Genomic DNA, 26,569 nt, shown 5'->3' on the forward strand with positions numbered 1-26,569 from the left:
TAACCATCCTGGTGGTGACTCAACAAGGAGACTGAATGAATAGCAGATTTCTTTTCTTTTTCTCTTGGCCTTTAAATTGCAAGGAAAAGCTTCTGATGACACTAACCCTATTTATTAGTTTGGAATAAAGTAAGTAAGGTGTATCCATTTCATTAAAATGGAAACATTTACATATGAAAAAGAAAAGAATCAATACCCAGAGGTTTAACCAGCTATCTGACAGTGGGTTTATCATTGCCATGTGCACAACAGAAGTGTCCAGTAAAGCAGAGCAGTGTGGGACAGCCCTGCCCTGCAGAGGGTGCAGGGTAAGGACAGCAGCTGGAGTGAAGGCTAAAGCAGGGCTCAAATACCAGTGCAGTGGTTCCCAACCTCATAACCCAGGTGAGAATCAGAATCTGTTTCCCTAGCACACAGGCACTGTTTATTAGTGCTGATTTGTGAGGTGTGTTCACCAGGGCCTGGCCAAGATCAAGCCACCAGCAGCACATTGGCTGGAGGAGTGCAGAGCTCTGCAGGTAGAACAATTCAGAGTGTGTACATGAGAGAGGTGCAGCTACACGAGAAGGCAAGGCTACAGCAGACTTCCCAACACTTCATAATGAGCTTAACTTGACCTCAAAAAAGGTCAGCTCTGGGACAGAAGTAATTTAGCCTTCACGCAGTTCTCACCTTACTGGAGCTGAGAAACCACCACTTCTGGCTGACTGGGTGTGTTGGAGTTGTGATGTCTTATTAGAGACTGAGCTAAGACAACAGAAGACATTTCACCCTGGACTCAAAGGACTGTAATAGCAAATGGGAAAAGGGGAAGGCCGTGGGGAAGATAGGACCAGAGTTTCTGGCTGTGATATTGATTTAGTAGCAAGGATATAACTAATAGCTAATTCCACTGACAACGGGAATTAACTGGTATTGTAAATCCAATTTTTTTTTCTGAGTTCTGCAGAATTTTTCATGTGCTGAAGCTTCTCTGCATCTATAATTTCTCATCCTTATAGCTACAGAGACAGCTAAACATTTTGCTTTGTTTATTTTGCAGACAACAGCTTATAATATGGCACAAATGAAGATTCTCACATAACATCCTAACAGGAGTATTACATTTAAAGCCAGAAAAAAAAAAAAAAACCAATAAGGAAATCAGACAGATTTTTCATGTATGAAAAAGAAAAGGAGGCTTCTATGTCACATGAATTCACAGAGCCTGAGCTGACACTATTTTTGGTCTGTTCGTTGCCCTAATTTAAAATACATGGTCAGATGTAATTGGTGTTTTTATCATGGAATAGTATCTTACTACTGGGAATTAGTCTGGATACCACAGTATTACCAAGTGATTTAAAGTCTTTTGGGAAAAGAACCAAATTATCCTTTGCATTATATGGGAGATTTCTTTAATGCATTAAAATAGCAATACATTTCTGTAATTTTATGAAGTATGAACTAAGCAGACTTAGTCCAGCCAGTTCTGAAATTGTGGCTAATTATTTCAGATCCAAACTTAGGCTTGGAAGCCAGGCCCCTAGCATTGAAAATCATGGTCTAGAATTAACTCTGATACACTTGACATGAAGTAGAATGCTATTTTTAAATATTAAATATTGAAATAGAAAACTATACCAAATTATATGACACAGTCAAGATGACTGAACTTAATCACAGATATGCACTTCAAGTTTACAGCCTTGACTTCTTCAAAAGATCTGCTAGATCTAATGCTGTTGCCAGTAGAATCTGCGAGCTTAAAATATGTATGAATTATTATAACTGCCTCTAAGAAATATCCTGATAATTTTGTACAAATGTCTTTCCCCTTTTAACATTCTCAGGTTTCCATTCCTGTGAGAACATCTAATGGATGCTCAGAAAGATATTTTCTTAGTATTTTTTCTCTTTTCTTGCTATCAACTTTTGTCCATATTCTGTTGTCTTTTACTTCCTGAGGCCTCTCTTCTCTCTTTTTGTCCCACTTTCCCTGGCTGCCCTCTTTTCCTTGTTTGTCTTCTAAATATTGTATGCTTTTTTTCTGCCTGTTTTTGCATCTTTTTATTCTATACATTAAACATTAGGATGATTACTCTTCCATGAAGACAAATGCAAAGACTTCTTAATCAGTTTTACACTGCAGTGAGGTTTACTTTATGTATTTAGAGAGGCTTTAGTAATATCTCAGGTCCAAATGCTCTAGATAGGAAGGAAATCAAAAGCATGACAGCTTCTCTGTGTTGTCCTTTCTGGGGTTTTTTTGGGTGGGGGATTGGGGTGTGGTAGGGCATGTGCTGTGGTGGTTTTTTTGTTTTTAAATAAGGATTGGATCAAAACCTGGATTCAGAGAATGCTTTGAGTTGCTATGCTCAAAATCTGGAAGGGAAGCTTTTGACTTCTACCAGCCTCTAGCAATTAGGCTTAAGAATTGCTGGGAACTGTGCATTAATCTGCACAAGTACCCCTTGCAGAGGGATGGGATTTAAATCCCTGTGTGCTATCAAGTGCATCATTTTTTTAGCAAGAGTCACAATGTGTTTGGTAATAAGAGAAGGAATTTGTTACTGAATACAAAGCAGTTGTATATAACATCTTTTCGTTTGTGGTGTGAAATGAAATTGGATCAAAAGATAAATCCCAAATTGTCAGGGGAACCAGTAGTAAGAAATACACACCCAATCCCTAGGAATACTGAGTAGTAAATCACTATTCAGGCATTGTAAACTTTTAATTCCCTTGCATCACCACAAAATCAACAGTGTAGGATAAAATCTCTGCTTTCTACAGTGAAGCCACCAAAAAAACCTGTATAGACTCACATCTTCATGAGGATCTAGGCACACAGAACAGAACTGTTGGTGTCTATACTTACAAGTGTGATTCTCAGCTCTCCCTCACTTTAAGTGCTGGGAAATTTTCAAATAGAGACATTTCTCTGAAATCTGAATTCTGATTACTGAAATGATCCTTCTGGGGCTGTGTAGGCTTTCTGTACTGGCACAGAGAGCCTGGTTCATGCAAGTTAAATCTCACTTGCAGTCCTACCTAGTCTGGTTTGCAACTCCCACAGACTCACATGGGTCAGTTGTGCCCCAGCTGAGGCAGCCAGAACTGCTTTTATTTGAAAACTTGTTCTGAGAACATGTAATTGATTCTATCTAGTTGAAGTCCCTAGAGAAATTGTTTATATTTGTATTACTTAATGCAGCTAATGATTTAATAAACAAAAGATCAAGCTTGGGAAAGAGAAATACCTCCTAATGCAAGTAGCAATCTTCCCCTGGTCTAAGTGTAGGATGGTAAACGTGTACCTGATGGAACAGGAGGGACTATCACCAAGCTGTCACATAAGGGTCAGGATTAGCCAAGTGTCCTCTATATCCTTTTCTACATCAGGGGGGAACAAGAGCAGTGCAAGAGGTGAAAAGTCTGGCATCTCTATCCACTTCTGGCCTCATACTATGAAACGGGGATAACAATACCTCCTTCACCCTGTTGCTTGTCTGTTTTGTGTATTTGGCTTCTAAGTACACATCCTTCATTATGTTTGTACAAAATCTAGCACAGCTGTGATTTTGTTTAGAGCTCCAAGAGTGCTGCTGTAAGTTAATTAATAACAATATTGGCTTCTTTGCTTGTCAAAGATTTCACTGGAAGAACTCACCTTGTCAGTGGAATCACCTCAGCCTTCCACTGGCTGTCTGGCTGTAACTAAACCAGTCTTTAAGCCTCAGCTTACATCTCAAAAGCTACACATCCCAGGAAGGGTTTTTGAGTAAGTGATTTAGAACCCAATTTTCAAGGATGGCCATTAAATGGCATTTGCAACAGGAATCTTGAATATTTTTGCATGAATAAATCTCAAGCTTGTAGCTATCCATCATCAGCATATTGCATTCAGTACAGAATTATTAACTGTAAAGACTAGAAACATGAGCAAAATCAAAAAAAAAATTGTTTCGTGATCTCTAATAAATCATTGTAATTGAAATTAAAAAACCTTCAGGATAAATAATGACTTCTCAGGGCATTATTCTTGTCCATGTGGCAGTAAGTGTGATGTGTATTTCTAACAAACTGATAGCTAAAATCTGCTTTTGCTTCTAGATTGCTCTATTACTGCTACATGCTGCTTTTTCTGTGGACTTATGCTGTCAAAATCATCTGCTTTTTTATAGCACAGTATTTCATTGACATAAACCCACGAGGAATTATGGCATGAGTATAGATTTTCAAAGTTCAGCTCAAGCTGATTTTGTTAATAAATGAAAACACTTTAGTTTAAGTTTAAGGCAAGAGTAATCACTTGCATCTCACAGCAGAAAGAACAAATCTGTTTGATTTCATGCTGAGGAGGGTTAAAAGAAATTTTCAGGTAAATGATGCTTCCTAAATGGTTATGACAGCTGTTTGTCATGTAGCTAATGCTTTCTATACACAACATGCTGAAAGGGAACAAAAAGTATAATTTTAAGCTTGTCAAATCATGTAAGAGGTAAAAGTGATATAGTTTGACTTTTGAACTTGGAATTTCATAAAACTGGTGAGATTTTTTTTTTAAAATGTTAAACATTTGTTCTGTGGTCAAAGTCTATGTACCTTTTTTGGTGGACATATGGAGAACTACTTGGTTGCAGAATTGACAGTTAAATTAGTACGCCCATATAAATGGTGGCCAAATAAAGGTGGGGTGAAATGCATGCAGATAATGGGTAAATGGAAATAGAAGATAAGGCTGAAGAAAGAACTGTAGTGCTTTATAAGACATCCACAAGTTCTAGTTTCTAGATATGACCTTAAGTTTCAAAAAGATAGTGAAATTAATATCTTTATTTGGAAAACGTGTCTCAGATGCAATTGTTTTTCTATTGCTGGCAATGTTCAGATCCCTCTGACAGTTTGACAAATCTTTGTTCTGTTCCCCTCCTCAGTAATGACTGGTCTGTGTGTTACGTGCTTGTATGTGGGCCATTCCACTCCCCCTGCACCAAAAGAGAAGTTTTTTTTAATCCATTCTTATCCTAAAATGCCCCCACTGGCTTTTGAGCAGGCTCTGAATTGTGGTGTATGAGGAGAGTTTCCCCAGGGCTCCTGGCACAGGTCTCCCAGCTCCCAGTCAAGCAATGCCACTGGTGTCATTGACTTCACAGGAGCAGAGTTACACCAGCACTGCCTCTTGCCAAAGACAGTTTCCCTGATATTTTTGCCACCTTCTCAGAATTTGAGTTACACTGGGATGAGGTGGTCATTTTAGCTTTCCATTTATGATTGAACTGGCATCACTCATCAGTCTGGGTTTCATTAACATTAACTGCAGACTGGCACTCACTGGCATTGCTGTCATTTACTCACTGAAAGAAAGAGATCATTTTATGCAGCTCATTTATGTAAAACCTGAGATCTGTAGAACAAGGGAAGCACTTTACTGTCTGCTTTTCAAGCATTTCGATTCTGTCTATAATCTCCCTCTTATTTTGAAGGGCAGGAAGGGCAGGAATTCCAGAACAGGGTTCTAAGGAGGCACGGCCTCACTCAGTTCATAGTCACTGCCCTCCACATTAACACTGCATTCACTGAGCAGGGAAGGGATTACTTGTACACAATCAGACATAGATTTATGGGCAAAGGATGGGAAAGCTTGAAAGGACTGTAATCCTCCTGAATTTTTTATTTTTAGTCATAGCTACAGAAAAATAACAAACCCCAAACCCTCAGTGAATCTAAAATTCAGGATAACTGCTACCAGAAGACTTCTAAAATGAAACTCTCATGCAAACAGTAGATTATTTGATATCAAAATGTTATAAAATTATTAAAAATTTGCTTTGTTTGGATTGGAAAAAATCTGTTCAGACTCAGTTGAGATGGAGACAACTCTGGAGAAAAATGTGGTTACAAGGGTCACATCACTCAGGAATACTGTGTTCCAATCAGAAAAACTGGAAAATAACACATGAAAAATAATGTGACTTGAATAATTTTATAAAACTGCAGGAGAAGTTCAGATATGAGGAGTGTGCATGGTAGTAGCTGAGATATGCAGGGCAATTATCACTTTCTCAGCAAGGTGTCATTTTGCAATTTAGTTTTCACCTGAGTTTTATATCTCAGATGAGAACTGGGACTCAGAGAATAAGAGAATCCCTAAATATCATATTATAATATTGATGCAGCATTGACTTCAAAGAAAGGATGGGATTGGGACCCTTTTTTGGGTGTAATGATGTTATTTCTTTTTAATGCCAGCCCAGTTAATCTTGGCAAAGGTGAGCTTTTGAGATACTGAATCACAGCACAGTGTGGGAAGGTTGTCACGAGGTGACTGTGATGCCTCCTATCCAAAATCTTAAACGTTTGGGGGGAATAAAAAAAAAAAGGGCGGCAGATGTATTTTGATTTCCATTACTTTAAGTCAAAGATCTTGTGTTTGCAGTAACACCTACTGGGACTGACCCCAACCTATATGTCTTAAGGACATACTGGTGATGGCAGGTGTTTTTTTTTGCTTTAACTTAAGATGTTGCAGATGGAGAGATTTAGATACACAGATGCATCTGTGTATCATCTTTTCAATAAGAGGCAGTAAAAAAAACCACAATATTTATCAGCCTCAGTGTCCTGAATAATTTCATTATTATTACCATGCCTCTCCCCATGCTGTGAGGAAGTCTACAGATCAAATGCTCTGTACACAATATTGGAAACATACTAATAAAAAATCCTTGGAACATTATTAAAAATGCATTTTCAGTTAATGCAGAAAGACAGAAACACCACTGCATTACAAAAAGTATCATTTTTGCACACAGTAAATATCCTAACTGCTACTTTTATGAAATCCATGGAGATGATTAAAAAAAAATAATTATGGAATTAGGCTTTTTTGTTGGTGTCTTACTTAGGCTGCTAATAAACTTAGTCAGCTGGGAAAAATGAGAACTGGTTTTACAGAAGATCTGTATAAGGAAAAGAAACTGCACAAAGAGATGTATTTTGACAAAATCCTATAGATGAGATTAGTCAATTTCTGGCTTAGAAATAACAGTTCCCTCCAGTGAATTATGTCAATGATTTTTAGGGCAGTAAGATGTTTGTTCTCTGAATCACTTTAGGTGTCTGTCCCTTTATTTTCCTTGAACATAAACAGCACAGTGTTGGAAAGAAGCCAGGCCATGGTAGATGCATTATATTATTGCTAATGTGATTAACCCAAAGTAAAACATTAAATCCTCCTGAGGCATTAGTCTAAATAATGAGGTGACCAACTCTAAGTTTCCTGGGCTCACGGCATGGGGAAAATACATCATGCACTTCATCTCTTGCATTGACATTTGAAATTTATCACATGGAGCCTGTACTGGGAGCAGTTGTGCAGAGAGCTGCTGCATGGGAAGAGTAATGCTGGTCAAGCTTAATACATGTTACAACCAAAAAAACATGCTGAGTGAGTGCCTCTGCCTTTGCTGCTGGCATCTGGTGCCATGAAAGCTGTCACCCATCTGCCCATTTAGGCCACTCTTTTCACAAGAAGTTTGTAAATCAGCTGCATTGTTTAAGATCATATTTAATTCCTGCTTTGAAATATGTTCACCTAAGTTCTGTCTGAAGTGCTCAGAACAGCAGGGAATTATGGTAAGGACTTGTATGGATTGATGGACCCAAGGCTGTACAAAGCAGGCTGAAGGTATATTCTCTTGTATACCATATAAGATATGCTGTACTATTTTTTTAAATCAAAGGCTAAATCACAATGGCATTTCTGAATTCTCAACACCATGCAGCACAAGGGTGTGTAGAGCTGAGGCCACTGCTCATAGGCAGAGATGCTGCAGTGCATAAACTGAGTAAGCACTGACAGGATCTTTCTGTGTTTCCTTATCTAGGAAAAAGGGCCCAGACTCAGGAAAATGTTAGATTCTTAAACAGAAGGATGTTGCCTAAATTTTCATTGTCTGATGGGCCCAGTGCCAGGAATTATTACCCCTTCTTTTAAATGGCAGAATAACATGTGTATGTTTGTGCCATAACACTTTAAAGACACTTTAAATACAGAAGGATGAACAGTTTTCTGAAGGCAATATTCTAAGACACTGCTTAAAGGAAAATTTAACTTTTCATTTCTTTTCCACCACTTTGCTTCTCAGCAACATGGAATAAAACAATGACTTAAACACACCCATTTTATTTAATTTTTTACTGTATCATTTAAAAGCCCAAACCTACATAGATTATATCCTCCTGATATAGCAAATATCAATTAATACATAATAGTCTTTTTGATGGAGTGACTATAGAAGATCTGGAAAAGTGTGCTTCCCTTCATCTAATGTTTATGTTGTTCCATGTTGTTTTTATTTCATGAATTCTGATAATTGCACCATTTAGTTTAGACAGTGCAGATTTCTGTTGATTCTAAATTTGTTTTTGCAATATAATCCTTTCTTAAGAAACTTGGCCATCCTTACCAGTTTCAAGCAATACATTTAGATATTTTTTGACTGTTTAAAATAATATTTAGGTTATCCATAAAAAATCTTACTGTATCTAAAATAGAGACCAATCTATTTGTGATCAATGTATTTGCACTGTTTGCAATGTGAGGCATTGCAAAGCTGTTACTGAAATAAATGTTCATGTGTGCATGCTCACAGACACCCTCCAATCCCTTGAGCTGCAGTGATCTCAGAGAGAAAAAAAATTCTGGTACTGTTGGCAAATTTGGAGCAGATGTCATCCAAAATTGTCAGCCCAGCCTGTGGCACAGGGCTCATGGAGCTGCAGATGTGGCTTTGGGACAGTGCTGTTCAGGGGATTTTGTTTCCTCTTCCTTTTGCACATGACTTTTACTTGTGCAACATCACCAGTGAAGACAGACACTTGTAAGTTAGTTGCTGTGTTTGTCAAGAACTACAGGAAAGGGTCTTATTTCACAGTGTGCAAAGGCCCTTTGTAGAGTTCAGAAAGTATACTAAATACAAATGCTAGGCTTGGGGTTGTTTTGAATTCTTTCTACTCCCATTTTTTTGAATTGTTTTTACTCACATTTCTAAATAGGTATGACTTGGAAAAAAAAAATCATTTATTTGGAGAGAATAAGAGCTTAAGTGGAATGTAAATGATCCAGAAGTTCAGGTCTGGTGCCCTAACAGAGATGAAATTCAACTTGTATATGTGTATTTTTATAGTGTTATATGGAGAATTGAGGAAATATCAGGCATTTGTTTTGCATTTGAACATCCTTATTCTGGCAAAGCAGAAGTTTCAGATGTCAATGTTGGCTTTTTCTTTTTGTGTCAGCAACTCAATTGTGGCTGCAAACCTCTTGATTCTGCTAATTCTTTTGATCTCAAGTCAAAAATTTCCCAATTTTTTTAGGTAATGAACTAAATTGTCATTTTTGCCTTGTTTGCTGGGGGCTCTCTCATAAACATGTGCTGTTTTGAGATTTTTTTTTTCATACTGCCTGCACCAGTCCTTGCAAGCTTTTTATGAGCACCCTGGAGGAGGGTTAAACACCCCTTTTTTGAATAGCACTTATTAATTGGGAATCACTGGTTTTAGTTAAATAAAGTCTCTCTTTTCACAAGTGCATTTGAAGACACTCTTCAAGTTTTCCAGTGTTTGGGGTTTTTTTAATTTAAATTTTATGTTGTCTTCTCTCTGTAGCCATGTACAGCTTGAGCAATAATCCTGAAGCACCCAGTTGAAGTTTAAAATGAGTGCAGGGGAAAAGGAGTGCTGGGAGGATGAGATAAGGAGTGTGAAACTATAAGGTTTCATAGTTTTATTTAAGCTTCTTGTGTTCTTTGTAGTGTGTTGGGAGGTGCTTGCTGCATCACAGTTAAGAAGAGGACTCCATTCCCATTGCCCTCTTGTAAAATTTAGAATAAACTGCTGTGTGTAGCAATTATGAGCCAACATCTGAATTCTAGCTGTGATGACAAGGAAAGCAATAGCTTGCATGAGATTAAAAAGAGACAAAGTGAGAGCACAGAGTGAGAAATTGCCTTGATCAGGGTTTCTAAAAGCATAGTATACTTCTGCCCACAGGCCAAGAAAACAAATGTTATTATGACAGCCTGCACCAGCTAAGGATCTGTCCCCATTTCTCCACTGCCACTCAGCTTCCCTGGGGCTCCAAGTACTGCTCTGTGGCCAGTGACCTCAGGCAATGTGATATTTCTGTCGATGTAGTCATAAATATGTGATACTTTGGTATTGGCTTTCCTACCTTACTGAGCAGAGCCAGTAAACTTCAGAGCTGAAAGGCAAGTCTAATGCCTGAAACTCTCCATAGATTCACAGAATCATTTAGGTTGGAAAAGACCTTTTACATTGTTGAGTTCAACCATTAACCCAGCACTGCTAAGCACACAACTAAAGCATTTGCCACATCCATATCTGGAAAGACAAGAGCCTTCTTCCCTTCTTTTGCAAAACAAAGAAAAAATTAATTAATTTTACTTTTAAAAATGTATCATTCCTCTTTTCAGGGATATGTAAGTTGAGATATTTGTGATAAATTGTATGAACATTTGCTTAATCCAACTTGGGGAGCTTATTTATAATTCTGATTTTCAATGTAAGTCACAGGAAAGTAGCACACATCCATTATGACTTAGATATCAAAGTCATAAGGCAATACAAAGAAATGCTGTGACAGAGAACTCAGTGTCTCTTTTGCCAGTATTGCATTAAGCATAAATAAGAAAGTACATTGGCTGCAGACTGTCTTTTGGAATTAAATTGAGAAAATAGAATTCAAATTCAAGTATATATATATTTTGAGTTACTAGATTAGAAAGCATGTGAGCAACCAGTCTTCTGTAGACTACTGAATAGAGTACTGGAAGACCTGCATTCAGAACTTTACTCTGCAGAAGATAACTGTGCTTTTGTTGATAACTCATTGATAACACCAGTCTACACAGTAATTTTATCTAATTTTCTGTTGAATTAAAATTATTTTCTAACTTCTGTTTTCCTCACCTCATGATGCATATGCATCCACACACAGACCTGGCGAGGTTTGGGCTAGAACTCTTCCAGAAGGGGGAAGAAACTGAATGAGGCAGAGGAGCAAACATCAAACCCATGCAGGAGAGAGGGAGAGCAGGGCTGCTTCTCTAGGTGGGAAACAGGCTGCCATGGCATTTGTAGGGATCCTTCAGGGTGGAGATTACAAAAGCTCAGGGACTGATTAAACACTCAGATCAAGATGCAGGCAGACTCCCTGAACCCACACTGTGATTTCTGACCAGGCTTAGTGCTCATGAATAAGTGAATAGCAAAGGCAACTGGGCAGTTCCAAGGTCACCCCATCCAACACCTTATCTGATAAGATCAGCAAAGAGCGGTGTTTTGGGATTCCTGTTTGGTATTTTACAGAAACAGCACTTATACATAAAGTTTTGTAAAAACATATTTTCTGTATATTTATTTGCATAGAAAATATTTTGGGTTTATAAAACCAGAATTTTATGTATGCTTTCAAAATTCCTTGATAAGTTATTTGTCACTATAAAAAAAATCATGTATCTATTTGAAGAAGTAAAAAATGCAGAATATAATTTTAAGGGCATTGAAATCAAGTACTTCTTGCTGAGATAAGAGGTAATTTTCTCATTTAATGCTCATCGATGTACTGACCAGCCAGCGACTGTTGGGCTGTTTCTGATAACTCACTATACAAAAGTCTCTATTACACTGTAATTATCTGTTTATTAAAAGCTAAGAGCCCAGATTTCCATACAGAGCCTCCATTACTTAATATCTGCTTTAATTAGCTTTTCACATTCAACTAATTCTGGGGCAATTTGATAGGCTTGTTATCAAGCATGCCAGACCTGTCCTTCCACTCTACATTTTAAGAAAGAACACAAAGTTCAGAATTTCCAGAGGAATGTTTCGTGAGAACTGCAAGTTTCATGAAAGTTGAAGTCACAGTTCTTTTCTGTCACAAAGTTCCTCTGCAAACCCAGGTGTGCCCAGTAAAGTTTTTATTCTTTAGCTTCCCTATTTCATTAGAATATTTATGTCATAGTCCATATATTGCATAATAGGGCCTGTAAGACCCCAAGTCTTCCCAGTTAGCATCTTTATCCTTTTTGGAAGACATAAAGTATGTTTTAGGGTTTTTTTCTTGTGAAGTTTATAAATAGAATGAAATGTTTTTACACTTTGTGGAATATTTGATAACAGAAACAAAAACCACAGGAAAGCTTAAAAAACCCATAAAGTTTGAAAAATTATGGGTTTTTTTTCATACTGAAATGATATTTTAAGTTGTGCTGAAAACTTTTATCCCGTTCTAAATTAAACATTAATTTCATATTTTCTTGGTGAAAATATTCTAGTATTCTTAGTGAAGCAAAACAGGAGAAAGATGAATGTACACAATTTCAGAATTATGCAAATTATCAAATTAACAATTTTGGAATTACGAAAACCATTAATTCCATGTCCTATTTTTTAGTCCAGCTGACAGTATCAGTTTTTAAAATATGAAAGTTCAGTGAGTTTTGAGAGCATTAATTTTTCAGAAAGCAAGAGTTTCTGACCAGTAATAGAAAGAATTAAGCAGTATCTTGTTCAATACTTAGAGACCAGGAATATAAGATTCATCTTAGTAAATGTGTTCCTTAATTTTTCTAGAGTTCAGTTTGATACCACACATTTATCTCAAGCCTTTAAATGCTCAAACTATTTTTCTGTACCTTTTGCTTATCTTCATGTGACACAGTTTTGGCATATGCTTGAAATAAACTGGGTTATGCATGCACCAATTTAATTCTGACAGAGTAGTTAGAGTGCCAGATTAATTAGGGATATTTTGGTAGAAAGCAATAAGCCATCAGTCTCATTCCAAAGTTCCAAATAATTAAGATGTTCCCTAGCACTATTTCCAGATAGGTTTGTTTGATGCTGTGTTTGTAACTTGAAGAACTTCATCATGTTGACTGCATAGCAGTTACCTTTTGTATGACAAGGTGAAAGGTTTTAATGGGAGAAAAAAATGATTGCATTTCATGGAAGATAACTATTTCAGCATACTCAGACATATCAAAGCAACAGGATTTTACAATAGGATAAACCAAAGAGTTTAATTGACACAAATTCAGCTGGATGGATTCTATTCCAAATCATAGATTTATTTATAGTTTTCTGGAGCTATTCAGGGTTTTTTGCCTGTGGAAAGTTGTACCATTTGCTGCTAGTAAACTGAAAGGCATGAATCTTTTATTGTTGTGTAATTTCCTTCTCTCCTGTACCAAATATTCCAGCAATAAAAGTGTATCTTTCATATCTTTCTTTTTCTGTTTTCAGCAGCTATGTGGAGCTAGAAAAACAAGCTGTGTGAGGTGGGATTTAACTGTCTGCCCTCTAAGGAGACTGTGCTCAAAATTACCCCCCTCTGGTCAATAAAGACCAACAGAGTTGATGCCTGGAGTTGTGTACAAGTCATGCACGAGTCACAGTTGCAATCCAAAATCTCCTATTCAACATCTGCCCTGGACTGCTTTCACTGTTGCAGTCAGAAAGTCCGAGTCCTCTGTATTTTAGTCTTTTATTTTGTTATCAAGCACAAATGTTTATAAATCTTGTTTAGTGCCTTTCAGGTAAAAGGCTGTGGTGAATAACTGTGAGAGATCAAATGCACACCTTATCTTTGCAGAGAAGTACCTTGCAAATAAATGACAGGCATTTCAGGAGATCACTGAGATTCATTATCTGGATGATTTCTCATTTCCAGATAGAAATGAAAGGAAATTATCCAATTTCTTTTTTTTATAATAACATCCAATCCATTTAATGTCCAATTTTATAGTGCTTCTTGATTTATAGCATTTCCCAGGCTAATCGTGCTCTAGCTACCACTACAAAAGCAGCTATCATCTTAACCCTTTTAGTGTGGGTGTCCCCCAAGAAATATTTCCTTTGCTCAAAGGTAATTTCATGTGTGATATTGAACTCCTCTGGGTTTGAAGCAGAATGCCTTTCTTATGATTTCAGTCAGGAACTCCAGACCATTTGCTATTTCTTGTAGTTACTACATACATATGAAATGCTTGCATACCCAGAAATCCAGAACTGGTGGCAAAAACCATCCACCAACGAAAGTATCACATCTAACAATATTTTTGTATTAAAGAACAGATTCTCTTTGTGACCCATGTCACAAGTAATCAATGCATTAGCTTGCAAATTATTCAAATGCTGAATGACGATGCTCTCTTGGCTAAATTTGAAATTGCTGATATTGTTTATAGTTGCTCGATGTCCTATAGCTGAAGTCAAAACTCTGCCTTCCCACTGTCTTCCTGGACCAGTTGTTCCCCGCCCTGCTGGGTGGGTGAGCTACTGGGTGGGCAGAGAGTGACTGGCAGCCACAGAGTTTCCTAATTACTATTTTTCTGTTGTACCCAGAATATTGTGTGTGAACAATGATGGAGCTCATCAGCAAAACAATGTGTCTTGAATATAATGTTCCTTCAATAACTCTGGGACAGCATTTCCTCTGAGCCTTTCTTCTGGCACACAGAAGAACACAAGAAAGCTTCCTTGTTAGTTTAGTTTTACTTGAATCATTTTCAAGGTGTTCTTCACAGCTGTGAAAATCACTTTTTAAACAGCAGTGTAGATTTTGTGACCTGAGAGTCTGCACATTGATCAGTAACATCCCAATGCTGAGGAGAGCCCGGGGGTCAGCAGCACATTTTCTCATGTATACACCATTATGCATGAGTAATGCAGGAATATTGAAATTATCATCAGTATAAAAGGTGCCAGGCAGAAGGCTGTCCTGTAGATGTTCACAGGAGCAGATAGTTGGCCAGCTAAGGACAGTATATTAAAAATAGTGGCAGCATTTATGGTTAGACTTGTTACATTAAATTACAGCTTTTTCCTGATTTCAGAAGGGTTTTTTTAGGATTAGATGCTGACAGTGTGATCTCTCTTGAACATGTGTCTGGGTGAAAAAAACCTCAGTGGGCTGAAGAGACTTGGCTAAAATTGGCCTCTCAACAGGAGTGTTTATTGCAGTGCTATTTAAATACATACTGAACTGTGGCTAAAGAGCAATATGACCCTGCAAATCAGATCAAACTTTGTTTATTGGAGCTATATTTGTTACTAAGAGGGAACACCAGTTAGGCTGATTATGACTGTTCTGAACACAAAACAAAATAATAAGCAGTACAAAGTGCACAGAAATAATAACCCTGCTTCAAAATAGCCTGCCTTTAGTTGCACTGTTCTTCTCTATGTTGTGGTCATTTACAAATTACAGTTGAATATTCTGTTTTCAACAGTAAATAACAGATGCTTCACTTCAACTAAACTGTTTTCCAGGACTCTAGAGGATATATGACCCAAAGGAATATGATTATAGAAGAGAGAACCTGCCAAGGCCAGGAAAAAACATTTAGCTAAACCTTCTTCTCTAAACTGACTTTCCTTCTTCTTGACAAATGACAATAGGAAAATGTGTCCAAGGCAAAACATGCAAAACAACTAACAAGGTTCATAATTATTTCTAAATATTGAATCACGGATCATCTGAAGATATGCACACACATTCTTGGCTGGAACATTCAGAGTGTATCATGGACCAGCCATGTTCCAGGAATCACAATTCTTGTGTGCCCATGTGAGGGAGAAAGGAAAGCCAAGTTGTGTTTCCTTAATTTAGGAATAAATGAGAGGCACTCAAGGTCAAACTCTAGTTTGGTTCATAAGGGATGGCTGTAAAGAGATTTACTGTCTCACACTCTTCTCCATGAGCAGAGCAGCACTCAGTGATGCAGCACAATATTCTGATGAGGCTTCTCTTAGCCAGCCAACAGGATGACTGCAGCTGACTGCAGCCTGCTTGCCCAGATCACCTGTCAGGACAGCATTCTGTCCAGGGCCTTTCTGCAGCACCCCTGAACACAGCTGAACACAGGGAATGCTACTAGAGAGTCCGGGAATAATGAAAAGAATATTTTTGTCACTGAAACAGTAGTGCTATAATCCTGGCCAAGATTGTGTTGTTACTGTGGTTGCTCTGTCAAAAGTTCTGTCTTTCAGCAGTCTATAACTAGTGGTTAAAGGGCTGGGATAAATACAGAATCATATTCTGCTAACCCTGGTTTTTGGGTTTCTTTGTGGTAGACAGCCATAGTCATACACAGCCAAGGCTCAGCATTTCATCCCACTGCCCATCTACATCCCTAATGAGCCATTCTGGCAAACATATGCACAGCATTAGCCTTTGATGTTGAAACTAGCTGTTGGAATCTGAAGGATCCAAAATGTTGACTACTGCTGGGTGAGATGCTTTTGTTGAGAATGTGAGCTCGGTCAGCCCTGGTCATCCCCCAATAATGGGGTATGCCAGGCCTCAGAATTGAGAGAAAGTTGGAAGTTTGAAATTGAAGTTTTAGGTGAACTAGAAATGGTGTGATTTTAAGGGCAGCCAGGCACACAGACAGCTCTTTTCTAAAATGCATTTACCAACAGCAGTGGTCAGATAGGCACAGTAGTAAAAGTTACTATTCAATGCTGCTTAGTATTTATTTAGAATATGGAATAAAAGTCTTCCTGTTAACTGAAGAACTTCTGCAAAGAGATGCACAAAGAGTCTGGAAACCCCTTGACAAACATTTACACAAAAAGTGATGATAAACAAACAAGACCTGATATTTAGCACAATGCTTATATAGGACAGGTTTTATTAACAGCTTTGAATTTTTGCTCTGCCTGTCAGGAGAATCCTTTATCCTCAAACCTCTCAGTGCAGATTTACTGTAAAATGTAGCTCTCTGTTTTTAATCAGAGTATGGGGAATGAAGGGAATCATATATCCAAAAGCATTAGCAAGTAATGCTCAACATATCTGAAGGCACATTTATTGAATAGTTCAATTTGACTGCGATATCAAATGGCTAACTCTGTTTTGGTGTTGATGTGTTATGAAATTATTCTCACATGCTGTTCCAGGTTCATTCATTGTCTGCCAAGAACTGAGTATTGTAGTCCTTTCACATGGGGAGTAAAAGCAAAATTTTTTCCTGTTACAACTGTCAGATAAGTCAAAAGACAATGTATTATTTAGGAATGTGGTGCAGCCAGTTCTGCTCTTGGCACGGCAGCTGATGATGCTGTAAACACCGTGCACGTGCCTCTGTGCTGGGAAGTGCTAAGTTACTGCACCAGACAACTGGGAACTTTAAATATGACCTCATTTTCAGAAAGGGAACACTAAACACCCCCTGAAACTCAGTTTCAGGTGTTTAGAAAGGAGAGAGCTAAAATAAATAAGAACTTTCTGAAAGTGTATATTTCATTCTTTTAGAACAATGTTAAGAAATATTCAGTCTTTGCCAAGAATTTTAAGACTCATTTTGAAGGCTGCTGTGTATGAGTAAATGCAGTAGTAAAATGACAATTGTTGGTATGGATTTCTTATAAAACTGTGTTTTGGCATATAGACACTTTTAGACATAAATTCTGTCATTAGAAGGTCATATTTCCAAGGCTTTAAGAACTTTTCTTAGATTCAAGATAGAGTTTAAGTAAGAATATGTGTTTTAATATAATTCATTTGTTAAATAAGGGGAACAAGAATTCTTATTAATAAACTTAGTGAGTTCCTGGGACCCATTTAAGCTTTTTTTTACAAGAGCTCTTAGCTAGTTTCTTGTCACACAGCTAATTGATGTTGCTTCATTAAGTGGGAGATGGAAGTTGAGCTTTTTCAGTAGCACATGGTCAATTTTGATAGTGTATCTTACTATATGTTTTAGCAACAATTTGGAAGTGTTATAAGTCATACATATTCCTGGAATAAATCCACTGGTAGTTATCTCTGAGGACACATCCTAATCTTTTCTCTAAAAATAGAGTGACAGATTCTATTTACATTATGTTAAATTTTAACTGAAAAAGAAAAGTGTGGATCTGATGCTCTTTCTGTGAGGAGAGGGGGAAAATTATGGGAATTCCAGTTATTATGGAGACAAAGATTGATTTTTTCAGAAGTTCCATTCCTACTCTTATTTTAAAATTGTCATTGTTCTATTCCTTTATACACCAAGAGTCCTGCTCACTGTTATGAGGGCTTCACAATTTAAATTATGGAGAGTGCAATAATATGTGAGCAATAATATACAGCAAGAAGGCTGTACAGATCTGAGTACTGTCCTCTGCCCTAATGGAATGCATTATGGCAGAGCAAATGGTAAATATATTGGTGTGAGTTCTTTCTGATTTATGTTATTTTTTCATATCTTGAGCTGAATGGATGATAGATTTATTTATGCTTAAAATCCAAACTGTGGGTAAACTGGTACCATATAAACTAAACTCAAGTGTTTAACTCTAGGATAAGACTGAGTTGATCAACCTTGGGGAGTTTAGAGTTGTATCTCCTGAACTAAGGACAGGAACTGGAGCCTATTTCACAGAGGGAGAGAGGACACAAAACAGTGCATGTGAATGAAATTCAATCCATCCAAACAGATTAAGAAATCACATGCTCCTCTCTATTAGTCTCTGAATGCCTCCAGTTCAAATAAATATATTATCTGCTGGATAATCATTTTATGATGAAAAATTGGCAAAAAAAGCACACTCTGCTTGGAACTGTTATTTGCTTGATCATGCTGGTTTTGACCATTCTCTCCTGAGATGGTTTATCTATACAGCAGCTTGTAATTCATGTAGGGAAAGCCAGTGTAGTCACTGTGACCTTTTATACATTTTTAATTTCCTTTAAGCACTTGATTTGGATAAGGTGAATAGCTTTAGTTGTTTAGATTAACTGTGCTTTCCTCAGCAAACTTATCTGCTGGGATCCATACAAATGTCAATTATCATGAATTACCACCACCTTTAAATACAATTGCTTAGCAAAATTACTTAAGACTAAAAAGACAAATGCTAGTAGCTAAGGACAAAATTCCACATTGAAATGTAATAAATTATAAAGACAATTAAACATCTTTACTAGAAGGAGAAATCAGAGCCTCAAGATACATTTGTAATTAAAGATGTCTATTTAAAATTTTCTCTCAATTTGACCCCCTTATAATTTATGAAGATGTATGTTCTAATGGCAAGAAATTTAGTGGAAATTATGAACCTAATAGCTTTATAGTAAGAAAATCTATATCCTGATTACAAACCAAATTAATTTTGTCAGTAAAAATGTCTGGCAGATCTGATGGGATTCAGAGGAAATCCTCAGAGATGAGCATTTCAAATCAATAATGATTGTCTACTTTCAGTGTCTTTGGTGAAATCTATTGTAGAAGAGGGTAGAGAAAGAAGCATGTATATTGAACAGTATAAACAGTTTTTATGAGAGCCCCTCACTTGTGGTCTTGGGGGGCTTTGCACCTCTGGGTAGCACTAAGCAGAAGAAATGCCATTGTATCCAATTCAACAGCTTGTTAGTAAAAACACTTCACAATCTTAATTTAAAACTTCCTAGAGAGCTAAGCCATGAGCACTTAGATTGCACATTGACTTTTCCCCTTCCTGTACTCTCAGCATCATTCCTTATCTCCTGTTATAGAAACCAGACTGATTTGCTCCCCAAGATCTAATGAGAAAGCTCTTCCTCATCCACATTTTCATTGCTACATAAAAAAACTCTTGCTGACTGACAGTGAAAAAATGGCAAATCTCAGAAAGATGACTGATAGTGCCAGAGTGTATCCAAACTGTAATGGTCTTGATTGACATTATGGGACATGAGACATGTCATGAAGAAGAATCAAACTGTCACAGAAATAGAAAACCTCCACACTGTACATGGATGCTTGCATTTTTATGTTTATCCAGTACACTTGTACGCTAGTCCTGATTTTGTCTGCAAGTTTTATCTCTGCTCTTTGTAAAAGCCCCAATTTGGTTATCTTCAGCTGCTATTTTATAGCAAGAGTCTGACGTGAAGGCTTGTAATCAGACATCATTTTGTAAACAAGGAAAACATATGCTATATATAGAATAAATGATAAGGAATTGTGACTTGCAGGCCCATCTTGATACTGAGGTTTTCTGTGGGGATCTTGCAAATCACAGCAGGGAGTTCTGAATGGATTATGAAGTAACCAGAATCAATAACCAGCACGAGTATGCTCATTATTAAAAGCTGGGTTCCAAAAAAGCACACTTGGAAGGACACTGCATTTAAATTAGATCATTTTTACTCCAGTTTTTTACTTCTCTCTCCCTTGTCATTTAACCTCCCTTGTTGTTCATTGCTCTCAGTGAATACAAGTGACTATGAAGTAATTTAAAAAATAATATAGTGAAGAATATATAAAGCAATGCATAATAAATTAATGCCTGAATAAGGCAGCAGTGGAGGAAGATTTTTCCAGCATATTCTCATTAAAATCAGAAATACATGATTTATTACATGTTTGTGTAATAACTACAGATTTTAGGATGAGGGCAAAATCTGCCTTCCTTCAGCAGCAAGGAGGACGCTATTAGGGCGTACTCACGGTGTTTAAAAGGAGCAGCAGTGAAGCAAACTCTTAGGAAACAAAGATGTGTCTGACCTACATCTAAACCCATACCAAAGTTAGGAAGAACCCGTTCCTTGTGGTCTGGAGCCTCCAACAGGCACATAAATACTTCCTTTGTGCGTGTTAAAGCTCGTAAAGAACACATATAAGCATTAGGAGGCGGTAAGGATGTAGTGACTGATCCGTAGGGCTCTGGTTCCATTCTGCTGGCTGATGCTGTACACACAGTACTGACCTGATCTGCAGCCAGGTGAGCATTGGTGTTGTGCCCCCCCCAAACACCCAGACGGTGAAGAACACGATCAGCAGGGCTGTGGTGAACATCATCTGCTTGGGCTGGGAGTCCGTGTCCCGAATGGCCAATGCAAACGCAATCGCACCGCGTAACCCTGAAACAACACGAGGATGATGGACTTAATGGGAGGGAGAAACAGAATTTTCATCCTTTCAGTCCAAACCCGTTCCAAGGGCAGAGGAAATTTTCAGATCATAATGATGTCTCTAAGGATGCAGATGCTTTACTGTTTTCTAACAGGGAAAGAATATCATCTCATTTTAAACATGTATCTGAACTACTATTACTGATCATGCTAACTAGAAGGGTGGGATGTAATGCAGCAAATTTGAAAAAGTGAACAGTGAAAGTACTACTCATACATACACATACTAATCACACTTTTGCTTTACATACACTGAATTCTTTGTCTTGAATAATTTCAAATTAAGTAGTAATCTGAATTTAATGCAGGTTGAGAAAGAAATCTATATCCTGTGTTAAGTGGGACTACTCATGAAGTAAGGAGCAAGGGAAAAAGAAGATTGACATTAAAATCTGTACCCAAATACGCTACTCATTTCTCCCTTGAAAATATAGAATATATTCCTTTAAAATAATTTAATGTTCTAAGACTAGTCAGAAAAAACGTGATTTAAAAACAATGAATAGTTTTTCAAAGATTCTTTTAAATATCTAAAATGGATGCAGAATAAATTAATGTACTTGAAACATAATAGTTGTAGAATTATACACCCACAGAGACTAAATAAACAAGAAATTATAAAGGTTGTCAAAACAGCTAAATGAGTTTTTTTTTTAAAAAGCCCCATAGGTAGTAATGAGGTGACTAAATAGGTCTTGACAGAATGCCATGTTTAAAAATTGAGGGGGGAAAAAGCCTGCTAGTGCCTGCAGCCCTCAGAATGCAACATACAAATAATACTCTATATTTTCCAGTGCCTTTCATTTATCTATTTAAATGTACTTTATTGTTTTCCAAAAAAATCTCACAAAGCAAGTGTAGAGGGCAAAGTCATTATGTGTATACAATACACACTGAGTCCAAAAAGTACTTTGCAAAGTATTGAGAGATTAAATCTAGTAATCAAACCTCTTGTAAGGCACTGATGACATATGCAGAATCATTTAATTAACTGCTAAATGCAGCTATTTTTGGGCTAGAACTCCAAAGCTCTTCAAGATTACATAGCTAGAATGTGAATTATTTGATACAGAAGCTGGGCTTCCAATTATTTGGTATAGAAGTTTATCCAGGAAACGGCACACAGCCATTTCTGCAAGGAAGAAGCAGACTGGAGTTGCATTATCTGAAAATACTCAGTGGCAGCATGTTCAAAACCCTGCAGGCAGACACTGGGCTTGCCCTTGGCTTTGCTTTTGTCTAAAAGATGTCTCTAAGGATGCAGATGCTTTACTGTTTTCTAGCAGGGAAAGAATATCATCTCATTTTAAACATGTATCTGAACTACTATTGAAATGGTCTTTATATCAGTGGTTACAGTGGTAATCTGGATGATTAATACAGCTACACCTATTTCAATGGAAAACAACACTGCTGCTCACAATTGCATCACACCTTTAATTTTAAATCTAGAACATCTCTTTTTGTAATAGGGGATATATATATACATGTATATACACAAAAATATATACATATAAAGTTAATTAGTATGTCTTCTTGAGCAGTGGACTGGCTGTTTCCTCAGTTCAGAAACATAGTGAGTGACTTGTCTGCATTTTTCATTTATAAAAGGCTCAACATGGTCTATAAGAGATAATTCAGTTTCAACTAAAGACATGTCTAAATTAAAATAAATAATCAAACTAAACAACTGAAGCAGTAGGAAGCAGATTAATACACTTCAAATGTAAGGACTCTAAGAGAAGCAAGGAACACTACCATATATATATATATATATATACACACTTTCCAGGTAATAATATAAATGAAGGAAGGGAATTTTAACAACCTCAAAAAACGTTGAGATACTGAAGTTAACTTCATGGATGAATGCCACCAAAGCCCAGTGGAATGATTGGATGCAGTGGATGTTGGAACCTCAGCTACACCTGGAGAGAGCAGTGTAGCAGAAGGACCAGCTCTGGTGAACCATTAGCAGAGATGCTCTCCCCTCATCTTTTGGAGGTGCAGTGATGGCAGCTCCACATCTGTGTTAATCCATTCATTCTTGGGCTGAATCACAAATTTCCTAACAGATTTTTTTTTTTTCCCTAGCCATTAGGGACTCATCTTTAAGCAATATTCTTTAATGTGCCAGAGCTTTCAAAGCAGACCAACCCAGGGCCAAGCTCCAGAGTCCCCCAGAGAAGAACCCATGGGCCCTGTAGGGCTGTTAGCCATCCTTTGCCCACACCCCACACAAACACCTCTCCAAACCCAGCCCTCTCAGTGAGAGCTGGAGCGTTTGTTGTTGGTGGGGAAAGAATCTGCCAGGAAATAAGACTTTCTGTGGGTAGCTTGGTGTTTTGGTTTCAGCTGTAGTTTTCTGCTCTTTGCTTCCTTGCTTTCTTTTCTGTTTAGCTGATTTCTTCACATATCTGCATCTCTTGGACAGTTCACATTGCCACTTCCCACCTCTGTGTCTGTATGAGTGTGTAGATGTGAATGCCTGCACAACAGCTGCCTGTACACAGGCATTTTTTGGTTTAATTCTGCATTTGTGTTCATTCTTTTCAGACTCCACTGATGCTGTAATGCCTTACATTAACAGCAACCACCCCTGTAGCACTGTGTCCCACAAGCCTCTCTGTTGCCTATTTATGTGTTGTAGAGAAGAGGAAAGCAGAGTAAAAAGTAAATAAAGATGTTGGGAGAAGAATGAAAGGTGCTATAAAGGCTAAGACTTTAAAATGTTTCTTTTTCACATGAGCAGACACTGATGGACTGCTCACTTTAGCTGATGTTCAACTTAATTTGAGAAGCTCAGGCTTAATTAATCCTTGTATAAAGGACTAATCAAGTTTTCATTTGCAATGGAATGTTATCAGGAATCATGATTAAAAACAGTTGTAGAAGTGAATCCACCCTCTGTAATGTATTGTTAGAGGAGTGGCAGAAGCAGATGAAGAATGTGATGAATCCAAATGCTCTATAATCCACCTCCAAGCCCAGCTCTTCCACCTTGCCTCAACTGTATTAACACGCATCAAAAAGCAGAACTTAATGACTTCAGGAGAGTTCTTTGCAGAGTAAGGTATAATCAAATGCTAATCAGCAGTGTACTTGCCTGACCCTAATTGCTTTTCTCAGCAATTTTTCTCAGCAATCACTTTGGTGATTGTGGCAGTAAAACAAGCAGTAAATGTTTGGTGGATTTGGTAATGATGATAGGAAACAAAACTACCCCCAAATTCATTGTTTTCCACATCTGTGTGTGTGATGCTGTGGTGAATGAAGGCCATTTTGTCCTGTGATCAACTAGAACCTGATGCTGTAGCAGAACAACGAAGGTGGTAAAACACACTCCGAGGTGGTGGATGCCCCATCCCTGGAAACCCTCGAGGTCAGGTTGGCTGGGGCCCTGAGCAGCCTGATCTAGTTGAGGATACCCCTGATAATTGCAGGGGGTTGGACTGGATAACCTTTAAGTGTCCCCTCCAGCCCAAGCTCTTCTATGACTGTTGCTACTGGTCTTTGTAGATCATTTCCTTCAAACTCAAATTCAATGTCTTGTTTAGTCATCAGAAATGTGTCTCTCTTCTGGCAGCTGTTGTCCTCTTTGTTTATCTATATGTAGTATGATCAGTTCACAGCACTAAGAATGTTATTGGTCACTAAGCACACATCTTGGTGCATCTTACAAAATAGAATTACACACAAAATCTGTGTATCTTGTGTTCTGTGAAGTGTGCAGCTCCTGACAGCATGAGAGACAGTCTGTATTATTATAGTTGCAGATTATGCCATTACTTTATTATAATGTAAAGACAATTTTCTCTACAAAAGAGAGGTTTTTTTTTTCTTTGAAAGTAGTTAAAAATTACTTTTTTGAGAATTTTAACATTTAAATTTTAGAAGCCTGCAATATTACTGTTTTAGTTCTCAGCTGCCAGATTGTCCTGGAAAGCTAATGTGTGTGAGTTCTCACGTTCAGTTGCTGACTGCAGGCTGCTTTCTGCTCCTGTTCTGTGGAGAATGAAATTCGACTGCAGAAAACGATGACAGAAAAGTGAAAGAATAAGAGAGATTTCAGAAGGTTTTCCGTTCTATACTGTAGCTGATGAAAACCAAAAGCCAAAATGGAGCCCAGGAACTAGATACCAAATGCTCTGATGCTATTTTTCATGCTGTTGTCTAGCTGGCCACCTGCTAGGCTTACTAGAGGGATCTACAGACCCAAGTTGCGCGTGGAACAATCGCAGGGGAGCAGTTGGGCTGAAAGGCAGCTCCTGCTGGATGTGTCATCATCCCTCACTCCAGCCTCGCTGGAATTAGCTGACATTTTCAGTGGCAGCTTTTAGCAGAAGGATTGAATGGGTATAGAAATGAACTGCTGTGTTGCTCCCTAGAGAGTTGGAATTATATAGGCACAAATGAGGCCCCCTGATGTGGAGTACTCCCGATGAGGAAGCTTGAAATGCAGCACATTGTATTTCACTCGTTATCTGGCTAAATGGATCTCTGTGCATCAAGGCTGTCAATCAAGAACTTTTATCCATACAAATGTGGAATAAATTTTTGCATAAAAAGCAGGAAAAAGAAGCAAAAAAGGTGCTGAGTTTTTAATTTTAGAAGATTATATCATCAATAACATTGGGGGATCTGCATTTCTGTCTTTTACTGAACAGATATTCTTGGATTATACGTGAGTTTTTCCTAACTAGCATCAGGAAGTCAAGTGGAATTATTTCTAGCTTGTACAAGTAAAAAAATATGGAATCCAGATGAGCTTTAACAGCTCTGGGGATGATGTGCAAATCAGACTAGAACATGGCTCCCTCTTCTGGATTTTAAATATTTTTTTATTATTCTACAATGTTAAAAAAATCAATAAAATTAAATATGAAGCTGGAATACATATGAAAAAGTCTGAGGAATTGTTCTCATCTCATATTTCAAAGTAAAACTGTTCTTGAAGTTGAAGGAATTACCAAAGAACATGTGTGATATGAATATCAGTACTAACACTGTCCAAGTTGGATATTTATGTGCTGCTATGTAAAATACTCTCAGGTATACTACAGGTGCCTCTAAAACAACACAATTTAAAAACCTGGTATTCCCAAATTCTTGTGGAAGTGTAGACAGATGGGGGGGGAAATGGATTGAAAGACGATGGCTTCCTGGGCAGTGACTTTCCAAAACATTAATTAAAATAGGTCAAGAGCACAGAGAGGTTGATCAGAAGGCATTCATTTGCTTCAGTAGCTTTGGAGAGATGACCTTGACTTTTAAGATAACAAATTCTTTGTGATAAATAGGGCTTTTTCTAGTGATAGGCAACTATTTTTATCATTCATTAAATGTGGACAGGAAAAATACCAAAAAACCCCAAATAGTTCTTACCTGAAAACATCATCATGTGCTGAAAGTTCCTGGGAATCTTTTGTTTTCGACCCAAATTCAAAAGGAAAGAAAGTGGGTATATGTTGGAAGCTCTTGCTACAAAAACTGCCACCTAAAATGTAAGATGTTGAGGAAAATAGTGGACAAACTACTGACAAAACCAGAGTTAACTTAAATATTTCTCTAAAATTATTTTTAAGGTGTAATTAAACAAATATGATATTATTTTCC

The 26,569-nt window shown here is 37.5% G+C and overlaps 1 protein-coding gene across 3 annotated transcripts in view; it reads right to left on the reverse strand.

Annotated features, from left to right (window-relative positions):
- Positions 1-26,569, reverse strand: part of SLC9A9 (solute carrier family 9 member A9) — a 175,851-nt gene that overhangs the window by 50,913 nt on the left and 98,369 nt on the right. For all 3 annotated transcript variants that reach the window (XM_015637763.2, XM_033516636.1, XM_015637762.2), the window contains 2 exons: positions 26,339-26,450; positions 20,749-20,902 (listed from right to left, as the gene is read on the reverse strand). In XM_015637763.2, coding sequence (XP_015493249.1) covers positions 20,749-20,902; positions 26,339-26,450 — 266 coding nt within the window. The remainder of the gene's footprint in view (positions 1-20,748; positions 20,903-26,338; positions 26,451-26,569) is intronic.

Source organism: Parus major, chromosome 9, assembly GCF_001522545.3.
Source record: "Parus major isolate Abel chromosome 9, Parus_major1.1, whole genome shotgun sequence".
NCBI lineage: Eukaryota > Metazoa > Chordata > Aves > Passeriformes > Paridae > Parus > Parus major.